Genomic DNA, 19,526 nt, shown 5'->3' with positions numbered 1-19,526 from the left:
AAAGGACAAGGGAGAGTTAGCCAGCCACGAGAAGGCAAAGGGCCTTCCTGGACCAGTGTGCACTAAGGCCTAGAAACCAGGGTGTGCCCAGCCCAATTTGAGAAACTCCAGTGCAATTTAGTGTGGTTGGCGCTGCAGTTTATATGAATGAGGTTGGGGAAGGGGTGGGGGCATGTACCCTAAGTTTTACAGTGAAGAGCTGGAACTTGAACCATGGGCAGTGAGGAGGTAAGGAGGGGTTTTAAGCTGGGGAAGGAGAGAAACCACACATTTAGTGAGGTTTCTAGGGCTGATGCAAAGGTGAGACTGGAGGTGGGGTGGCCAAGAAGGAAGCTGGTGATGGTCCCAGAAAATCAAGTAATACGACATCTCAACACCCTGATGCAAAGATATGCATCCATTTAGCCTCACACTTCAGATCTGCTCTTTCCCTGCCTGGGTCACTTTGATCAGTCTCTGCTGCATTGCTTGCCAACCCCACTGGTAAAAGGGTGGTGTTTGCTTGTCCAGGGAAAAGAATTTTAGTTTTGTAGAACCAACAATAGTAGGAGCATGTAGAGCAGCCACTCTTCCGGTGTAGTCACTTCAGACAGGATGCAACCCTGCAGAGACTAGCCAGACAGGGTGGTGTCAGAAGAGAGGTTCGGGGTGCTCTTAATGGAGAATTAGCCCTTCATGCTTGTGGCTCAGGATCAGCTAGGGCAAGTGTGAAGAAAGCATGTGGAATAATACAAATGCAGCATTGTGCCAAAGCCCCCTGCCCCGATCCTGGGACAGAGGAGTGGGGTCCTGCAGGGAGCATCACGGGGGCTGCTGGCAGACAGTGGCTAACCATACCTCCTTTCTTCTCTCCTCAGGTCACACCCCAAGGGGGCGCGGGAACCTTACCGTTGTCCCAAGCTTCCAGCAGTCTGAGCACAACAGGTCAGGGAGGGCAGAAGATGATGAGGGGGGCCTGGGAGGATGTGGCACAGGCTGGAGCCTGAGGTTCCCAAGTGGCTCTGGGTGTCCATGGGCCTCAAGACTGAGCCCGGGGAGTGTGGGTGGGGGAATGGGAGAGACAGTGGGAAGAGGGCAGGACTCACCCCTCCTCTACAGGAGCAACTCAGCTTTAATCTGATTCACGATTTCATATGAGAAAAGCATGGGCCTGGTAAAAGGTGAGGCACTTGGGTTTTGTGCCTGGCCTCTGTCATTTTTAGGCTGTGTGAATTCAAGTGCTTATTTTATGCTTCTAAGCCTCAGTTTTTATAAAATTATTATAAATCTGTAATACATACAAAAGATATAAATACATGTATGTAAGAGTGTATGTATGTATACACACATACATGCATACATACATACTCTTGTACCCAGAGTTCCCCTCCCTATTCCTGGGACACGGCAGGTTTAGATGTATGGTTATACACCATATATATAAGAATAATATAAAATTGGCCTGGTGTGGTGGTTCATGCCTATAATCCCAGCTCTTTGGGAGGCCAAGGCAGGCAGATCACCTGAGGTCAGGAGTTCAAGACTAGCCTGGCCAACATGGGAAACCCTGTCTCTACTAAAAATACAAAAATTAGCTGGGTGTGGTGGTGTGTGTCTGTAATCCCAGCTGCCCCGGAGGCTGAGGCAGGAGAATCGCTTGAACCCGGGAGGAGGAGTTTGCAGTGAACTGAGATCACACCACTGCACTCGAGCTTGGGCAACAGAGTTAGATTCCATCTCAAAAAAAAAATATATATATATATATACACACACACACACACACATATGTACACACATAATATATATACACATAATATATATGCACATAATATATACGTAATAGATATATATACACATAGATATATATATACACACACACACACACACAGAACAACATATTGCCCGTCCCCAGGCTAGAAAATAGTAAGTGGAGATTTATAAAGTAGTGCTTGCCTGGCACTGTACTAAGCTCTTTGTAAACTGCATTGACTGACTTAATTCTCAAACTCATTTTATGAGATAGGTTCTATTATTATCCCCATTTTCCAGACAAGGGATCTGAAGGTCAGAGGTTAAGGCACTCGCCCCAGGGCACCCCTGGGATGAGACAGAGCCAGGAGTTTCTACCCCAGCAGTCTGGCTGAGTCTGGGCCCTCAGTCCCTGCCAGGTTGCCCATCCCTCAGCTGTGGCAATGTGCCTGGCATCCCTCGCCCCTCCCCTAGAGGGAGCCATAGGGTTCTGACTCCTGGGGGCCCCCGTTTCTAGTCAGTAAAAAAGTGGTTCAGGGCGGGGAGTGCAGAGTGCCAGGGCTCAGCAGGAAGCAGCTGCTCTGACTTCCATTGTTATGATAGGGTCACTATGGCAGAGGCACAGGGAAATCACTCTGGGAAGAGAGGGCAGGGAGGTCTAAGGCTGTTCTGACTGAGGAGATGCTTCGTGAGCTGGGTGGGAGGACAAGTAGGAGTTGACCCCAGGTTCCTCAGTGGGGGATGAGTGGAAGCTGAAGACCCCATCTCTCTGTCTCTCTCTGGCAGTTACTACCTTATCCTCAGCTGTGGGGACGCTCCACCCCAGCCGGACAGCTGGAGGGGGTGGGGGCGGGGGCGGGGCTGTGCCCCCCCTCAATTCCATCCCCTCTGTCACTCCCCCACCCCCGGCCACCACCAACAGCACAAACCCCAGCCCTCAAGGCAGCCACTCGGCTATCGGCTTGTCGGGCCTGAACCCCAGCACGGGGTAAGTGGGTGCAGGTGGGAGGCTGTGGGGAGAAGCAGGGTCGCTGCTGCTTCTAGGGTGGGGAGCTGCACCCCAGTTATGTTGGCAGGTCCCTGCCCCTGCTAATGCCTCTGCTTTGCCTCTTGCAGAAGCACAATGGTGGGGTTGAGCTCCGGGCTGAGTCCAGCCCTCATGAGCAACAACCCTTTGGCCACTATCCAAGGTGCGTGCTGCCTCATGTCACACCCATCGTCACCAGCCCTATCCTCTGGGGCCTCGAGCCCTGCCATTGTTGCTCCAGCCATGCCATCCTGCCCCTGCTCACTGCATCGCTCGCCTCTTCATACCCATCTCACCTTTGGGGAAGATGTGAGGGGTGCTGATGGGGGTCAGTGGGACCGATGGGGAGATGGGGGGCACTCTGGGCAGGACGCTGGAAGGCAAAGGTCTCCCCTGGCCCGGCGTGCCCCCAGCCCAGCCTCTCTCTCTCCCCGCCAGCCCTGGCCTCTGGTGGAACCCTGCCCCTTACCAGCCTTGATGGCAGCGGGAACCTGGTGCTGGGGGCAGCTGGCGCAACCCCGGGGAGCCCCGGCCTGGTGACCTCGCCGCTCTTCTTGAACCATGCTGGGCTGCCCCTGCTCAGCACCCCGCCTGGCGTGGGCCTGGTCTCAGCAGCAGCTGCGGCCGTGGCAGCCTCCATCTCCAGCAAGTCTCCTGGCCTCTCCTCATCCTCTTCATCCTCCTCCTCCTCCTCCTCCACTTGCAGCGAGGTGGCCGCACAGACCCCTGGAGGCCCAGGGGGGCCCGAGGCAGGGTCCAAACCTGAGTGAGGGCCAGCCATGCCTCCCCTCCCATTCCTCTGATCCCTGCCTTGGTCCCTCACCTGGGAAGAGGGCGAGGAGGCCAGTGGTGGGGACACAGAGGGTCCTCAGAGCAGAGTGATAAGGGAGGAAAGACCAAAAAAACCAACCAACCAAAAAAAAAAAAAAAAAAAAAGGAAATAAACTAACCAACAAAAGAGAAAACCAAAAATAATCACAACAGAAACCAGCTGCCCCAAAGGAACCAGAGGTGAAAAACAAACAAAAAAAACCAAAAACTAACCAAAAAAAAAAAAACCCACAAAATCAAACAAACCAAAAAACCAGTCGCGAGCCAGACCTCAGCGTGCTCACCCTCACTGCTACAACGCCAAATAAGAACCCCAGCCAGGGGCGGAGAAGCCTCCAGCAGGTCAGACCTCATGCCACCGAGCCCTGGCTGTGGGACCAACCCCCAACCCTGCCTCCCCGCATGGGGGCTACAGATGGAAAAAGAAGATGCCAGCTTCCTAGTCCCGGCCCCCAGCCCTGGACCAGCGAAGACAGGGCACAGCCTGGGCAGATGGGCTGATGGGCTGGGGCTCAGCACCACCCACCAAATGTTCTTTTCCAGAAGGTGAAAGAGAAAGGGCCTGAACAACCTTACACCAAATATTCAGTAGCTTCATCCAAAGGATGTACAGAATTTTTAGCATTGTGCTCAACAGAATGTGTCCCTACCATGTGTCCCCCTCTCCCCTGGCCCCCAGCTCTCCCCACCTGGGCAGGGGGGCTCGCTTTAACCTCCTGCCTCCCCCCAGCCAGGGGAGAGTTCAAGAGAAGGCCTGGGGACAACTTTTCATCCCCTCTTCCTCCCTCTTTTCCCCTTTGAAAGGTGGGCTAGGCCATTTTGCCAAGTTCTAGCTCTCACAAGTCCCTCCTCAACCCTGTCACCCTCCTCTGCTCTGGAAGCGACCCCCTCCCCATCTTATGGGAAGGTGGAAGTTTCAGGCTAGAGGGGATGAAGGCATTCAGTTGAGGGCATTCAGTTGTCTTTTTCCATCCTGTTTCCCTGAAAAAAAAAAAAATTCATATTCCAGTGCCTATCCGTGGGATCCTTCACGTTCTTTGACATTAACCAGAAACCAAAAAGAGAACTCACCTTGCTTTTCCCACCCCGTGCCCCTCTGGTACTGGCGAATGCCTCTCCCTCCCCCCCACATGCACACACGCACACACCCCAGTGGTGGGGTTCCTCGAGATGGCATCCCCATCAGGGTCCATGTGGTGGGACAGTGCCACAGCCTGTGGTCCCCATCTGAGAGGGTGCGGTGGTGGCCACCAATCCCACAAGACCTCCACAAGTCTTGGCTGGACCCTGTGTTTGACCAGCCCTGGACACATCTCCACTGACGACGGACAGAGGAGAGACGCCACTGGGAGCCACCCTGCCCTCCTGCTATTGTGGAGGCCAACAAAGTTTTGAACCAAAAACCAAAAAAACAGAAACAAACAATAAATTTAAACTAGAAAAAAAGAATTTATATATATATATACGTATATATATATATAAAAGGGAAAGAAGATGAGGACTCTTCAAGAATAAGACGGAACCGCGAGGCGGAGCCAAGCCCCTGCACCGGTGGCCCTTGTTCCCCGAGGCGGACAGAAGGACGGATGCTTCTTTCTCTTCACAAATACCTCATGGACGTCGTCTTTGGGAAAGCCGGAGGGGGCGGCTGGGGCAGGGCCTGTCCCTCGGCCAGGGCAGATAGAAGCAGGTGGGTGGGGCTGAGAGAGGGTGTCAGGGACAGGGGTGAAGAACCCCAAACTCCCCCCCCAAATCAACTGAAAAAGCTTTAAAAAAAGAAAGACAGGAAAAAAGGGAGTAAGAAAGCAAAAAGAACAGATGAAGGAAAACTTAACTTTCCGGTGGTTTGATTCCTCCTTTGATTTCTTTTTCGGTTCTCTTTTGTCTGTCCTCTCTCCTCTCCTTCCTCTCTTCTCCCTCCTTCCTCTCTCCTCCGTCTCCCTTTGCTCTCCTCTCTCCTCTCTCAATCTTGTTCTTTCTGTGTCTCTCCTCAAACCAAAGTGTTGCAGTGAAGGACACGAGCCATTGAAATCAGGGTGGGGCCTGACAGCCACAGTGTGGCCCCCGCCCCTCGCTGGGCAGGAGCAGAGAGAGGGGAGAGCCCTGAGACCACAGGGCTTTGGCCTGGGCAGCTTCCACGTTCTGCTGGACACTTTGAGGAGAGGCAGATGGAGCCCCAGGCCTCAGCGTTCTCTTTTTTCTTGTCTCCCTTCTCCCACCCGGGAAATGAAACTGTTGGGCTGGGCCACGGAGGCAGCAGAGACTCGGCCATTGCAGGGGCCTCCGGGTGCCTTGTCTGGGCAGTGGTGGAGTAGCCGCCCCTCCCACCCCTGGCACGATGGGGCCTGGCACCTTGTTGACCCATCCTCGCCGGAATGTAAGCATCTCCGCTGAATGACTCCCTGCCCTTACCCTACCTCTGAGTTTGTCCATGTTTATTTCCTGAAGAGAGAAGGGACTGGCAAGAGGGCCTGGGCCCCAGCCCAAGGGTGGAGAGGGGGCCAAGGGCTCCTGACCAAATAGGAAGGACATTTGAGCAGAGCAAAATGAAAGGAATTACAACCAAAAACCCCCTCCGAGAAGACAGGCAGCATGGAAGGCATGGTGGAGATGACTCAAACAAAAACTATGATTCTAGACCAAAAAGGAAAAAAAAAAAAAAAAAAAAGGAAAGAAAATCCAGGACTCACCACCACCCACTTCATCCTGCTTCCTCCCCATCAAGTCCCACCACCTGGGACCTCTCCCCACCCCAGTATGGGGTAATGGGGCAAACAGACGAGGAGGAGCAGGGGGCAGGGATGGGGCAGATGCCCTGACGTTGGTGGAGGGAACCCTGTGCAGCCAGGGGTGCTGGGGACCCTCCCCATCCAACCCTCACACCTAGGAAAAGAAAAACAAGAAAAAAGAAAATTCCTGGGAGGGGGAAAAATAACCAAATCCCAAGCTTTAACTACAGCTGTGAAACCAAATATTGGGAAGGGGGTAGGAGGGAAAGAGGGGCAGGTGAGCCCCAGGTCTCCCCCCTGGGCCCCCCTCCCCCGAGGACTCGAGATAAGGCACCAAATACCTCATAGAACTTTAATGTTAAAAAAAGGAAACCAAATATCGTTGGCTGGGGGCCAGCCAGGGCAAGGGGCTGGGGGGCTGGAGGGAGCCAGGGTTGGGAAGGTGATGGGGGAATTCATGCCCCCCACCCCCATCTGCCCCTTCCACTCTGGTCCCCTGTCTCGACTCCGGGAAACAAAACTATCTCATCGTTTTTATTTTGTGGTCTGTACAGAGCCTGTGTCCGTGTGTCTGTGTGTGAGCGAGAGAGTTGGAGGGCTGGGGAGCTTTATGTGGGGGATGGGGAGGGAAACCCCAGGCTAGGCTATGGGCTAGGTTAGGTGTCCGAGGTTGGGAGCTGAGGGCCTGGGCTAGAAAGAGAGGAGAGATGAGTGGATTGGAGCAGTGGGGAGCCCTCTGAATTTCTCTTCTCCCCAACCTTGACCTCCTACTTAAGGGAGGGACAGAGACTGGGTCTACCCTAATGGTGGGCCTTTTCATTGTGCCAAAAAAAAAAAAAAAAACTGATGCCAGTAACTAAACCACCTCTCTCTGTTCTCTTCTGGGGGGTGGGGTGGGTGTGTGTGTGTTGGGGTGGGTAGGGATGGGGAACCCAAGCCCCAGTAGGAGTTGGGGCTGAGATCAGGAGGAGGGGAAGGATATGAGTTTTCTACCCATCTCCCCGGAGAAGGCCATGATGGGCTCTCCAAGCCCTGGGGAGATTTGGCGAGGGACTAGCCAAGTCAGGGTGACCTCTTGACCTGACTAGTTTTTCTAACCCACCCGAATACCAGGGTGCCTCTCTCTTCCTCTAGCCCAGGGTAGGGGGACCTGAGTGAGAGTGAGACAGACAGCAAGATTGAGACACGCGGGCCCCCACTGGTCTCTGAGTGGGAAAGGCAAGTGCGAGAGATAAAGGCCTCCAAGAGAAAAAAGAAACAAACCAAAGATTTAACCATTAAAAAAAAAAAAAAAAAACCCACAGACAACTCCGCTACCTTTTTATACGTTGGAAAAAAAAGTGAAAAAAATTTAAAAATAAAAATAAAAAAAAAAATACACAAAAACTCCAAGCCGCAGGTCCTTCATGCGGTTTAAACTTTGACCTCAGCAGTCTCCAAAGCAAGACGACGATGACAAAGGCGGAAACAAAGAAAAAATAATGTATATTTTTAAGTATTTGTCCTTGAATTGTTAGCTCCTTGTTAAACAAACAAGAAAAGGAGAGAAAAATCCAGAGAGAAGTGTTGCTGGGATGGAGACGACTATTTACTATGTCTGTGACCCCTCCCTTTTGCCTCCCTCCCCTTCCTCTCTTTCCTGTCCTCTATCCTTGCTGCCCCTCCCCCAACCTGTCCCCCAAACCCAGGGGCTCAGTATTTATTTATTTATATAATTGCAGGGTGACTGGGGGCCTCTCTCGGCAACTCATAGAGGGCCTTTGGATCATGGTGGGGTGGGGAAAGAGTGAGGAGTCTTTGGGAAGAGCAGGGGCCTGAACTTTGATCAACTCCTTTCTGGCCTCTTGTCCCACTGCTGCCACCATCACCTTCCAAATCCAGGGCTGCACTAGGGCAAGGTGACCACCCTACCTCGTAAAGACCTGATTGGCGCAGCCCGTTCTGGTGTGGGTGTCTCTCACCGCCCAGAATGACTAGGTTGGAATGGAGGTGGGTGAAGTTGGAGGGGGTGGCAAGTAGAAGACAAGGGTGCCCAAGAACTGGCATCCAGAAATCAGCCCCAGAGTAGACCTGTCTTTCCTCCATCCTCACCAAGTTAGCCTCCCTTTCAGTTCCGTCTGACCCCTGTGTTGGTAGCCCCTTCCTTCCCTTCCTGTACCCCCTCCCTGTCTCTTCTCGTGGTAGCGGGTTAGCGTTTCAGTGTTCTTAACTCCAATCTGCTTGTTCATTGTACAATGTGCTTCTTTTAAGGCCCCATTTTTGTAACTTGAGTGTGTCATTCATCTGGACAACAAACATCAAAAAATAAAAAATTAAAAACTGTACAGAGAGAAATGATGCCTGCTCTCCCTTGGTCTCCTCTCTGTCCTGGGAAGAGTGGTGAAGACATCAGGGTGTGGGGTTGGAGATCTGTATGCTGGGGAGGGGAGGGCTTTACTTCTGTTCCAATAGTGAATGTTCACAGTCTGGGCAACAGAGTGAGAACTCTTCTCTACAAAAGCCCCAAAAACTCAACTAGGCATCATGGCGTGTGCCTGTTTTCTAGTCCTAGCTACTTGGGAGACTGAGGTGGGAGGATGGCTTGAGCCCGGGATGTCGAGGCCGCAATGAACCGTGATCATGCCACTGCACTCCAGTCTGAGTAACAGAGAGAGACCTTGTTTAAAAAATAATAATAATAAATAAATGTTTAAAAATAGTGAATGTTTGTTTGGAAGTAAAACCTGCACAAATGTTCTTGCCAAAGAACCGCCTTTGAATTCAGGATGAATTCACATTTCCGAATTCAAATCTCAATTCTGCCGTTCTATGACCTTCAATATGTGAGTTTCTGTGTCCTCACTGTAAATTAGGGACAATACCTACCTCACAAGGTTGTAGGATGATGGTCTAAGTAAAGTGCTTAGGACTGGGCTCCAGCACACTGTCTTCAATAAATGAGAACTATGAGAAAGGCAGGAAACCAGCAAGTACCTCCCCATTTCCATCCCTGGATGCTTCCCTAGAGGACTAAAGAGACTCTTCAAAACCAGAGTTTCAATTAACACATTAAAAAGTTTCAGCCTCACAAATTGTCAAATAAATTAACAGAAGAGTTATACGTCATTTTTTCACATCACCAAAAAAATGCAAAAAACAAAACAAAACGCCAGGCGCGGTAGCTCACGCCTGTAATCCCAACACTTTGGGAGGCTGAGGCAGGCGGATCACCTGAGGTCAGGAATTCGAGATCAGCCTGGCTAACACGGTGAAACCCCATCTCTACTAAAAATACAAAAATGCTTGTAATCCTAGCTACTCAGGAGGCTGAGGCTAGAGAATAGCTTGAATCCGGGAGGTGGAAGTTGCAGTGAGCCGAGATTGCGTCATTGCACTCCAGATCAGGCGACAGAGCGAGATTCCATCTCAAAAAAACAAACAAACAAACAAAAACCAGGCCATGTGCGGTGGCTCCTGCCTGTAACCCTAGAATTGAGGAGGCCAAGGCAAGAAGAACCCTTGAGCCCAGGAGTTCAACACCAGCCTGGGCAACATGGTGAGACCCCATCTCTACAAAAATTGAACAAAATTGGGCCAGGTGTGGTGGCTCATGCCTGGAATCCCAGCACTTTGGGAGGCTGAGGTGGGTGGATCATTAGGTCAGGAGTTCGAGACCAGCCTAGCCAATATGGTAAAACCGCGTCTGTACTAAAAATACAAAAATTAGCCGGGCGTGGTGGTGCGTGCCTGTAGTCCCAGCTACTTGGGAGGCTGAGGCAGAAGAATCGCTTGAACCTAGGAGGTGGAGGTTGCAGTGAGCAGAGATTGTGCCACTGCACTCCAGCCTGGATGACAGAGTGAGACTCCATTTCAAAAAAAAAAAAAAATTGAACAAAATTAACTGGGCATAATGGGGTACATCTGTGGTCCCAGCTACTTGGGAGGCTGAGGTGGAGCTCTTGAGCCCGGGAGGCCAAGGCTGCAGTGAGCTATGATAGTACCACTGCACTCCAGCCTGGGTGGTGACAGAGCGAGACCCTGTCTCAAACCAACCAACCAGAGTTGATTTTGAAGTTTTCTGGTGGTACAGTGTACACACCAACCCCCTTCCTTTTTAAAGCAACATTAACTCTTACTCAAATTGTTGTGCCCATCTGTCATTCGGCAATAGCAACAGCTTCTGCAGGCCATCAGGCCATGGACTGATCCCTAAGACCTCACCACTGAAAGGTAGAAGTGGTATTAATGAAAATGCACTGTTAAGACTGGGCGCGGTGGCTCACGCCTATACTCCCAGCATTTTGGGAGGACCAGGCTGGCGAATCACTTGAGGCCAGGAGTTCAAGACTAGCCTGCCCAACATGGCGAAGCCCCATTCTGCTAAAAATACAAAAATTAGCCGGGCGTGGTGGTGCACGCCTGTAATCCCAGCTACTCAGGCAGCTGAGGCACAAGAATCACTTGAAGTTGGGAGGTAGAGGTTGCAGTGAGCCGAGATCATGCCACTACACTCTAGTCTGGGTGACAGAGTGAGACTCTATCTCAGGGGGGGAAAAAAAGAGCTGTTGGGTTTCCTCAACACTGTTCCATCCTCTAATGTATGCTTGGCACACAGGTGCTGGGATCCTGCAAATTCAATAGTGAGGGCTGTGGGAATCGAGGCACAGGAAAAGTATGAGTGAAAGATAGGTTTCATATGTAGTAAGACAAGAAGTGTTAGCATTGCAGTGTTTTGGCAAGACTGAAAAAACGCAAAGCTCCTCAACTCTCCAAACAAGTCAGCAGGGATGAGGCATAATAGTACATGGAGGAAGATCATTGGCTTCAGGCCCATCTTCAAGGTGGCACAGTCAGAATCACACAGAACCCAAGACCCCATCTCTACAAAATAAATTAGGCAGAAGTGGTGGTGCTCGCCTGTAGTTCCAGCAACTTGGGAGGCTGAGGCAGAAGGATCACTTGAGCCCAGGAGGTTGAGGCTGCAGTGAGCCGTGATCGTGCAACTGCATTCCAGCCTGGGTGACAAAGCAAGACTCTGAAAAATAGAAAAAAAAAAAAAAAAACAACAGGCCAGGTGTTGTGCCTCATGCCTCTAATCCCAGCACTTTCGGAGGCCAAAATGGGATGATCCCTTGAGGCCAGGAGTTTGAGACCAGCCTGGCCAACATAGCAAGACCCCATTTCTAATAAAAATATAAAAATAAAACCTAACACAGTAACAGAAAACCAAACACCACATGTTCTCACTCATAAGTGGGTTGAACAATAAGAACACATGGACACAGGGAGGTGAGCATCACACACTAGGGCCTGTCAGAGGGCAGGGGGCTAGGGAGGGATAACATTAGGGGAAATACCTAATGTAGATGACGGGTTGATGGGTGCAGCAAACTACCATGGCATGTGTATACCTATGTAACAAACCTGCACGTTCTGCACATGTATCCCAGAACTTAATTTAAAAAAAATCCTAGGATTTGGAACTCTATGTATATAAATATTAAAATGTATGTTTATATATGTCTATAAAGAAACAATAAAAATCTCTTTATATATATATCAATATTTACTATATCTATTCTATAATTTATATACATGTAACAGGTAGGATACACATACACATAACCTACTATGTATTTTTTTGTATAAACAGAACCCTAATACATTAACTTTTCAAATGTTATGTCATTTATTTTATAAGATTATTAGAATTTGTTTTGTTTTAGGCCAGACACGGTGGCTCATGCCTAGAATCCCAGCACTTTGGGAGGCTGAGGCGGGTGGATCACCTGAGGTGGGGAGTTGGAAACCAGTCTGACCAACATGGTGAAACCCCGCCTCTACTAAAAATACAAAAATTAGCCAGGTGTGGTGGCATGTGCCTGTAACCCGAGCCACTTGGGAGGCTGCGGCAGGAGAAACACTTGAACCTGGGAGGTGGAGGTTGCAGTGAGCCAAGACCACACCATTGCACTCCAGCCTGGGCAGCAGAGCAGACTCCATCTCGAAAAAACAAATAAATAAATAAAAGGAAAAAGAGTTCAACAGAAGGATTTGGAATAATCTCTGGGGAGAGGGGGTCTCAGAAGCAAGGCTAGCACAGCAGCCTAGCATCCCCAGTCACATACTCCTATCTTGTCTCCACCACCCTCCCCAACGTATGCAGAAGGCAGCAGAATGGAGAGAAAAGCATATGGGTGATTAAACCAAATGAAATGAAATCAGGCTTGAATTCAAGCTCTGCCCTGCCTGGATTGAATCTGACCTTGGGCAAGTCATCTCAATGCTTTTGACTGGAGATTCCTTCCCTGCAAAATGTTCTCACCTAATCAGTGTGAATATTACTGTTATATAGTACTTGAGACTAACTAGATGTTCAAACATTGGCCAGCCATTCCAACAATCCATCTCTCACAATAAAAATCTGTTGGCTGAGCCAAAGTCCAACTCCAGGGGGATTCAAGTCACCACCCCTATGTCCAGACACATATTATTCAGAATCTCCTTTAATTCCACAGCCCCAGAGATCATGCCTACCTGCATTTGCTCTTGGGGATCAATGAGAAAATCAGATGGCCTTGGGAGACAAGGCCCATATCAGGCCAGGAGTCAGGGACAGGGGTGTCAGAATCTGATTTCTCTGAAAGTTCCTGCCGCCAGCACAAGCACCCTTGAGCTTTTCCACAGAGCCAGGGACCTCTAGTGGCAAGAGTCATGCTACCTCCATCTAGCAGTAAAGTGAAGGCCCTGCTTGAGAGCCATGCCCATGAACAGCAGGTCATTCTCTTCAGCCCAGCAAATGTTTACTGGGCTTGTACTATCCCTGCTACCTGCCAGGCCCACTTCTGGGTGCTGGTGACGCAGCCATGAGAGGTAAGACCCGTGACTCCCAAATTCCACTCTATACACTGCTGGCAACTTGGTCTTTATTGATGGTTTCATTTTTGGGGTCACCAGTGCTAAGAGGTGGAAGGTGGGGGGGCACCTTTTTGTGTGTCAAGGACCCCAAAGCACCCACCTCAGGAGAGAATAAATCCAATTTAGAACTTACAAGGTGGTAGGGATGGGAAGAGGAAGGGACACAGTATGTACAGATGCTTAAGGGGATGCTGGAGGGCCTTCAGCAACAGGGCATGGAAGTGCTGAAGAGGAAGTCAGGCAGAGTCAGCCACTGATCTGGACCCCCTCGGCCTCGGCCAGAGGGTAGATCTCAATGGCTTCCACAAGGGGCAGCGCCTCCACAGCAGTCTCCATCACAGCCAGGCCAACGGCAGCCTCTGCCTCTGCCAGCTGCTGCCGCACAGCTGCCTGATGCTGCTGCTGATGGGTCTTGCGGTGCTTCCAGAGGTTGGAGAAGGAGCGGTAGCTCTTGCCACAGTCAGGGCAGGAGTAGGGTCGTTCGCCTGTGTGGATGCGGCGATGCTCTGCCAGGCGCATGGAGATGGCAAAGGCCTTGCCACACACTTCACAGGCAAAGGGCCGCTCACCTGTGTGCAGGCGCCGGTGGTCTTTCAGGTGGGTACTCTGACGGAACGCCTTGCCACAGTCTGGACATGGGTACGGCCGCTCACCTGTGTGGATACGCCGGTGCACCTGCAGTGATGTCTCTGTGCTGAACAGCTTCTTGCACTCGCTGCACTCTAGACCCCGGCGGCGGGCAGGGGCTGCAGGGGATGCTGTAGCAGTGCCTCCAAGGCCTGCTGGAGAGGCAACTGGTGCACGAGTGGCCCGTGGGGCTCGAGGGGCAGGAGGCTCCTTAGCCAGGACCTCTCCAGGCCCAGCAGCCGCATGGGCCGCCTCGTGTGCCTGCAGCCGAGCAGCTGAGCCCACTTTCTTGCCACAGGTGCCACACTCAAAGCGCCGTGGGGCCTGGGCAGCAGCGGCTGCACAGCGGTGCTCCCGGAGCCGCAGTGAGGAGGGGAAGGCAGCCCCACAGGATGGGCAGCGGTGGGGCTGGCGTCCGGCATGGACCACGAGCTGGTGCACCTCCAGCAGCCGGCGCAACAAGAAAGAGCGGGGGCATTCACGACACTTGTAGGGGTATTCACCTGTGTGATGGTAGCGGTGCATGAGCAGGCGGTAAGGGCGGTGAAAACGCACCCCACATTCCTGGCAGCGGTAGGGGAAGTGCTGGGCATGCACCAAGCGGTGCTGCCTCAGTGTGGAGCTCTGTGTGAAAGCCTTGCCACAGTCCCCACACCGATAGGGCCGCTCTCCTGTGTGTGTGAGCCGGTGGCGGGCCAGGTTGGCAGGCGAGTTGAAGGGCTTGGAACAGTCAGGGCAGGGGAAGGGCCGCTCCCCTGTGTGCGTGCGCAGGTGATTACGCACATGAGACTTCTTCTTGAACATCTTGCCACAAATGCTGCATTTATGGCGCCGCTCCAGCCGGTGCACAAAACGTTGGTGCCGGGTCAGCTGCAAGGCCTTTCCAAATTCACGGCTGCACAGGAGGCAGCGGTAGGTGCCTGGGGCAGCGGGCCCTGCTGAAGTCTCCTCAGACACAGGGGGCTCAGGGGCCTCTGGCTCTCCAGTCTCTGCGGGGGCTGGCTCAGGGAAACCAATGACAGGTTCCTCTGGTGGGACTGGTGTTGTGGGCAGAGGGACACCCCCTACCCCATGAGTACGCCGGTGATAAAGGAACTTGGTAAGGTTGACAAAGGTCTTTCCACACGGACATGAATGCAGAGGATTTGGGGTGTGGGCTCGCCGGTGGGCCAGGAGGAGGGCCTCTGTGCCAAAGGCCAGGCCACAGTCTACACACAGGAAGTGTGACTCGCTGCTGTGGTCTCCAAGGTGCTGGTCCAGACTGGAAGGGCTGGGGAAGACACGACTGCACAGGGGGCACTTAAAGACGCCCTCCCGGTGACTCCGCAGGTGTTGCTGTAGCTGGTGGGGTGAGAGAAACAGCTGGTCACAGGCTGAGCAGAAGAGCTCCTGTGTGGCTGCCCCGCCTGCTTCTCCACTGTTGTTCCTCCGGGCCCTGCGCCCCCGGCGATCCCGCCCAATGGCTTCACCATTGCGCAGCTCATAACTATGGTCAGAAGCTGGCACGGGGTCAGGCTGAGACACAGGCACCTCTGCAGGTGACGAAGCCTGCACCTCCTGCTGTAGGGCAGGCTCCTGAGACTCGGGGACAGGAGCAGGGAAGTGAGTGGCCTGGTGCTCCAGGAAATCCGCTGGCAGCTGGAAGAGCTGGGAGCACTCAGAGCACTTGTAGAGGAGCAGCTCCACCTCGGTCACCACCTCAGTGGTGGTGGCAGCGGCAGATGGGACAGTCGCCCCTTCCCCACCTTCTTCTGCCTTTCGATATGAGTGCTCCACAGCCACTCGGGCCTGGCCCACAGGAGGCCCTAGAACAACTGGGGACCCCAGGACAACAGGGGCAGGAGCCTTGGTGGGTGTAGCCCGGAGATGTGTCTGCCGGTGGTTCAGCCAGAGCTCCTGGCTGGCAAAGAGAGCCTTGCAATCCACACATTCGTAGTGGATGGTGCTGGAGCTCAGGGGTGGTGCCTTGGGTGGTGGCTCAGCTGGCACTGCCTCCTGGGGTGTCATCATCTTCAGGTGCAGCTCCTGGTGCTCCAGGAGCTGGCTGGGCGACATCAGCAGTTGACCGCACTCCAGGCACTGGTACTGGCTCTCCTGCACAAGGGTCTGATAGAGGCCCGTGCCTGAAGCTGTGTCTGTGGCAACAGTGACTCCGGGGTCAGCCACGCCCACCAGCTCAAAGTGCTGCTGGGGCACGTGGGAGTTTTGGTGCATGAGCACCTCTTCCAGGGATCCATAGAGCTGGTTGCACTCAGAGCAGACATAGCGGTGCTCAATGTACAGGACTGTCTCCTCTGATTCCTCAGTCATGGCGGCAGCAAGGCCCTGGGCTGGAAGAGGGGACAGTGGGGACAAACCAGTTAGGTCACCGATTCCTCAGCTCTTCCCTTTATCACTCTCCACTCCCAATACCTTAGATCTATGCCCCCTCTAAGTTCTTCCTTCGATTTTTAAAATTCTGCTTCCCTCCTAATAATCCTTCCTCCCCTCAACATAACAAACACCAAACACAAAATCTCCCAGGCAGTCCCTTCCCCAGGAATTTACCCAGTCTCACCTCTACATCAACTTGCATCAAATTCCACCCACCAGATCCTTGTAACCTGTTCAGTCCCCTCATCTCCCACACCTCACAGTGGGCCCCACAGTTACGCCCAGCACATGGGAACCTCCACTCAGACCTCCTTCCACTGACTCCTTTTCTTACCAACTCACATCACCCCATTCCTCTCCAAGGTACCCAACTGAAACCCCATATAGGCCTTCCCCACCTGTTTCTCCCAGCCACACCCCTCCCATGACCTCTGCTCCTTCTCCCAGGTTCTCAGACTTCTTTTTACACCCAGACCAAACTGCCCAACGCCCCACCACTCCACTTTCAGCACTGTACACGGTGCCACCCCTCCCCTTCACACGCAACTCCCCTGCTACCCACCAACTCTTCCTCGGGTGCCTGGATTCCTCACGTCAAACTATATCCCTTCCCCACAATCAGATTTTCTCACATTGGCCTAACCCATCTCCACACCCAGACTTTGCCCACCTTAACCACTTCATGATACCCAGCCCTGTTTAATTACTTAAACTCTTCTACAAATCAAGGCTCTCTCCAACCCTAATCCCCTATCCAGAATACCCAGACCCATTTTCACAAAGGCCTACTCCTCCCTGTTTCAGACGTAGACCCTTCCACCACCCTAACTCCTGTCTCCAGGGTATCTTTCCACTCTTTACATTCATCACCTCTTCTTTGTACCAAGACCAAATAGACAATTCTAATCCCCTTTGGGATACCCAGGTCCCCTCTTCCCATTGATTAAAACCCTTCCTATTCATACACAGCCACTCATTCAGGGACGCCCATACCCTCACTTCATATCAACCTATGCCTCTCTTGCAAACAGACCTCCCCCTGCCCCGGCAAATCCATCTCAGGAATATCCAGATCCTCCTTCACATTATTAACCCAATCTTTTTTAATTTGCGAGAAGACCCAACCCACCCTAACCCATTCTAGGGATGCTCAGACCCTCCTCTTCGTAGCAACATAACTCCTTTGTGTAAAGATGCACACACACTCAACCCATTCCAGGGATATCCAGACCGTCTTTCACAACGGCTTAAGCTCCTTCTACACACACCCCTCCTGCTGCCCAAATCCCCTTTAGGGATACCCGGACCTCCTATTCTCATACAGAACCCCCATCACCACCCTACTCCAGCAGACAGACCCCTTTTCCTCACACTCAAGCCCCTCTCACTAGCCTACTACTTTGGGGGTACTCAGACCCCCAACGTCTTAGCAACCTCTCAGTCTCATTCCAGGAATTCCCAGGCACTCGTCACTTTAGCACACAGATCTCTCCCACCCTACTTCCTCCCCTTCCAATAACCAAATCCCATCTTCACCTTGGCCTAATTACCTGTACTTAAAAAAGACTACCTAGGAACACCCAAACATCTTTTTAAAATACACATAACCCTTCTTTGTACAGAGACCTCTCTCCACGTATTCCAAGGGTACCCAACCTCCTGATACATGGTTTAAGGCCTCTTCACATTATTTTAACCCCATCCGTTACAACTGGACCCCTCCTTAGCTCTAAACCGCTCCCTTGGGGATATCGATTTCCTAATATTTTTTCACACCAAAACCCCTCTCAACTGCCCCAGTTCTTTCCAGGAAGAACTAGATATTTTCCCCCTCCATTAACTTAATTATCTTTCTCACGCCCTAAGCCCCTCACTGGGCACCCAAGTGCCTCTAACCGGCCCAGCCCCTTCGTCCTGGACTTGCCACACCACCAAGTCCTTTACCCCAAACCCTGGGGAGCGGCGGAGCCCTTCTGGGACAGCTCTGAGGCCTCCCCTTCCCGCCCAGGTGCCCCGCCAAAGCCCCAGCCCAAGCCCCGCCCCTCCTCACTCAGCCCCGCACGCGACTCCAGGCCCCTTCCCCACCTGCCGCTCGGGCCCGGCCCCCGCCTTGCTGCCCGCGCGCCCGGTCGGCCGTTGGTGCCGCTCCGCCCTAACTGCCCGGCGCGCACCCCCTCAGGCCCTCAGTGCGCAGGCGGCCTGGCGAGAGGAGGCCGCGGCGGCAGGGAGGGCAGCCCGGCTAGCCTTTGCGCGCCCGCTCGCGCTCACCTGCTTCAGCCGTCTCGCACGCCCCGGGCCCGGGCCCGGGCCACGGCTCCCCTTGCACGGCCACCCTAACGCTGCGCCCGCTCTAGCTCTCGCGTCGCCTCTCGCCTGCTCCGTAGCCTCACTCTCGCCCCCAGCTACCCTCAGCAACGCCCCTCCCACCTTCCTCCTCGGCCGCCGCACGGACGGCCGGACGCAACCAATCATCGCCCGCTCGGGCCCTGCCGTTCAGCCAATCGAAGTTCATGTCTCTGAGGCTTGGGCCAATAGTGAGGAGCATCGAGATTTCCCTCAGCGCCCAACCAATCCTTTAGCGACGTTCCCTCACCGGTCAGCCCTCGGGTGGATAGTGCCCGCCCCTTTAATCCTCCCTAGAGGATGCTCCTCCTCCTCCTTGACTCCGCCTCCGACGGCTCCAGTGGGCAACTCTGAGCGGAGGGCGGTGCGACGACGTCAGGCGGCGGAGCGCCGCCGCGGGCGCCATCTTGGGGACGCCATGAGGGAGTCAGCGTTGGGGTCAGGGAGAGGGAGGGAAAGATCCTGGGAAATTGAGGCACGCGGCACCCCGAGGGCTGGAACCGGGGAATGGAGGCACAGGAACGTTTGTGGTTTCCCCGAGGGTCAGAGGGAGAAAGTGAAACCACTTAGCGTGATGGGGCGAGGGCAAACTGCATTCAGTGCCAGTCACTGAGAAAAGAAACCAAGGCTCCAGACTCACTTTATTAAAAGGAGGGGAATGAAGGCGACAGGAAGAAACAGGGTAAAGACCGAGGGGACTTTTGGGAAGTGGAGAGAGGAGAAATGTCAGAGGGGAAGCAAGGAAAGCGAGGATATCGAGAAAAAGAAGAAGCAAGGACAGACAATTTCACTGGAAGAAACAGGGAATGTGGCGGGTAGAGGACCTGAAGGACAATCGGGGTGAGAGCCTGAAGGAAGTGAGCCATTAGCGGGCGGACTCCACTCCACCTCCTTCCGGGGTGACTCTGACCCTTACACCTCGAGAGCGGGGCCCCATGTGTCCAAGGGGCTCTGGCCATTCCTACTCACCT

At 53.1% G+C, this 19,526-nt stretch overlaps 3 protein-coding genes across 31 annotated transcripts in view; 2 read left to right on the top strand and 1 right to left on the bottom strand.

Moving 5' to 3' along the window:
- LOC105495271 (POU class 2 homeobox 2) overlaps positions 1 to 3,700 on the top strand; it is a 108,980-nt gene extending 105,280 nt beyond the window's left edge. For 11 of the 21 annotated variants that reach the window (XM_071088181.1, XM_071088180.1, XM_011764588.3 and 8 more), the window contains 4 exons: positions 858 to 924; positions 2,515 to 2,716; positions 2,845 to 2,918; positions 3,194 to 3,700. In XM_071088181.1, the coding sequence (XP_070944282.1) occupies positions 858 to 924; positions 2,515 to 2,716; positions 2,845 to 2,918; positions 3,194 to 3,525 (675 nt within the window). In that variant the 3' untranslated portion in view covers positions 3,526 to 3,700. Of the gene's footprint in view, positions 1 to 857; positions 925 to 2,514; positions 2,717 to 2,844; positions 2,978 to 3,193 lie in introns of those variants that run through there. The other 10 variants (XM_071088190.1, XM_071088189.1, XM_024797233.2 and 7 more) reach the window with 6 other exon arrangements.
- A 9,503-nt stretch (positions 3,701 to 13,203) lies between these two features.
- On the bottom strand, positions 13,204 to 18,895 carry LOC105495275 (zinc finger protein 574). Of its 8 annotated transcripts, none has more exons than XM_011764606.3 (2): positions 18,806 to 18,895; positions 13,204 to 16,169 (listed from the first exon to the last, which is right to left on the bottom strand). In XM_011764606.3, the coding sequence occupies exon 2, from the start codon at positions 16,147 to 16,149 to the stop codon at positions 13,459 to 13,461; it is 2,691 nt and encodes an 896-aa protein (XP_011762908.1). In that variant the 5' UTR covers positions 16,150 to 16,169; positions 18,806 to 18,895; the 3' UTR covers positions 13,204 to 13,458. The 8 variants fall into 8 exon arrangements, with proteins under 8 accessions (XP_011762908.1, XP_011762900.1, XP_070944280.1 ...); XM_011764598.3 differs by lacking the exon at positions 18,806 to 18,895 and adding an exon at positions 18,481 to 18,670; XM_071088179.1 differs by lacking the exon at positions 18,806 to 18,895 and adding an exon at positions 18,298 to 18,383.
- Positions 18,896 to 19,041: 146 nt separating this feature from the next.
- Positions 19,042 to 19,526, top strand: part of LOC105495618 (glutamate ionotropic receptor kainate type subunit 5) — an 83,792-nt gene continuing 83,307 nt past the window's right edge. Inside the window, exon 1 of one of the 2 annotated variants that reach the window (XM_071088169.1) lies at positions 19,042 to 19,395. In XM_071088169.1, coding sequence (XP_070944270.1) covers positions 19,214 to 19,395 — 182 coding nt within the window. In that variant the 5' untranslated portion in view covers positions 19,042 to 19,213. The remainder of the gene's footprint in view (positions 19,396 to 19,526) is intronic. The other variant, XM_071088170.1, reaches the window with a different exon arrangement.

Source organism: Macaca nemestrina, chromosome 20 (assembly GCF_043159975.1).
Source record: "Macaca nemestrina isolate mMacNem1 chromosome 20, mMacNem.hap1, whole genome shotgun sequence".
Taxonomy (NCBI): Eukaryota; Metazoa; Chordata; class Mammalia; order Primates; family Cercopithecidae; genus Macaca; species Macaca nemestrina.
Note: the sequence above shows the minus strand (reverse complement) of the source record. Positions and strands in the feature narration are given on the sequence as shown.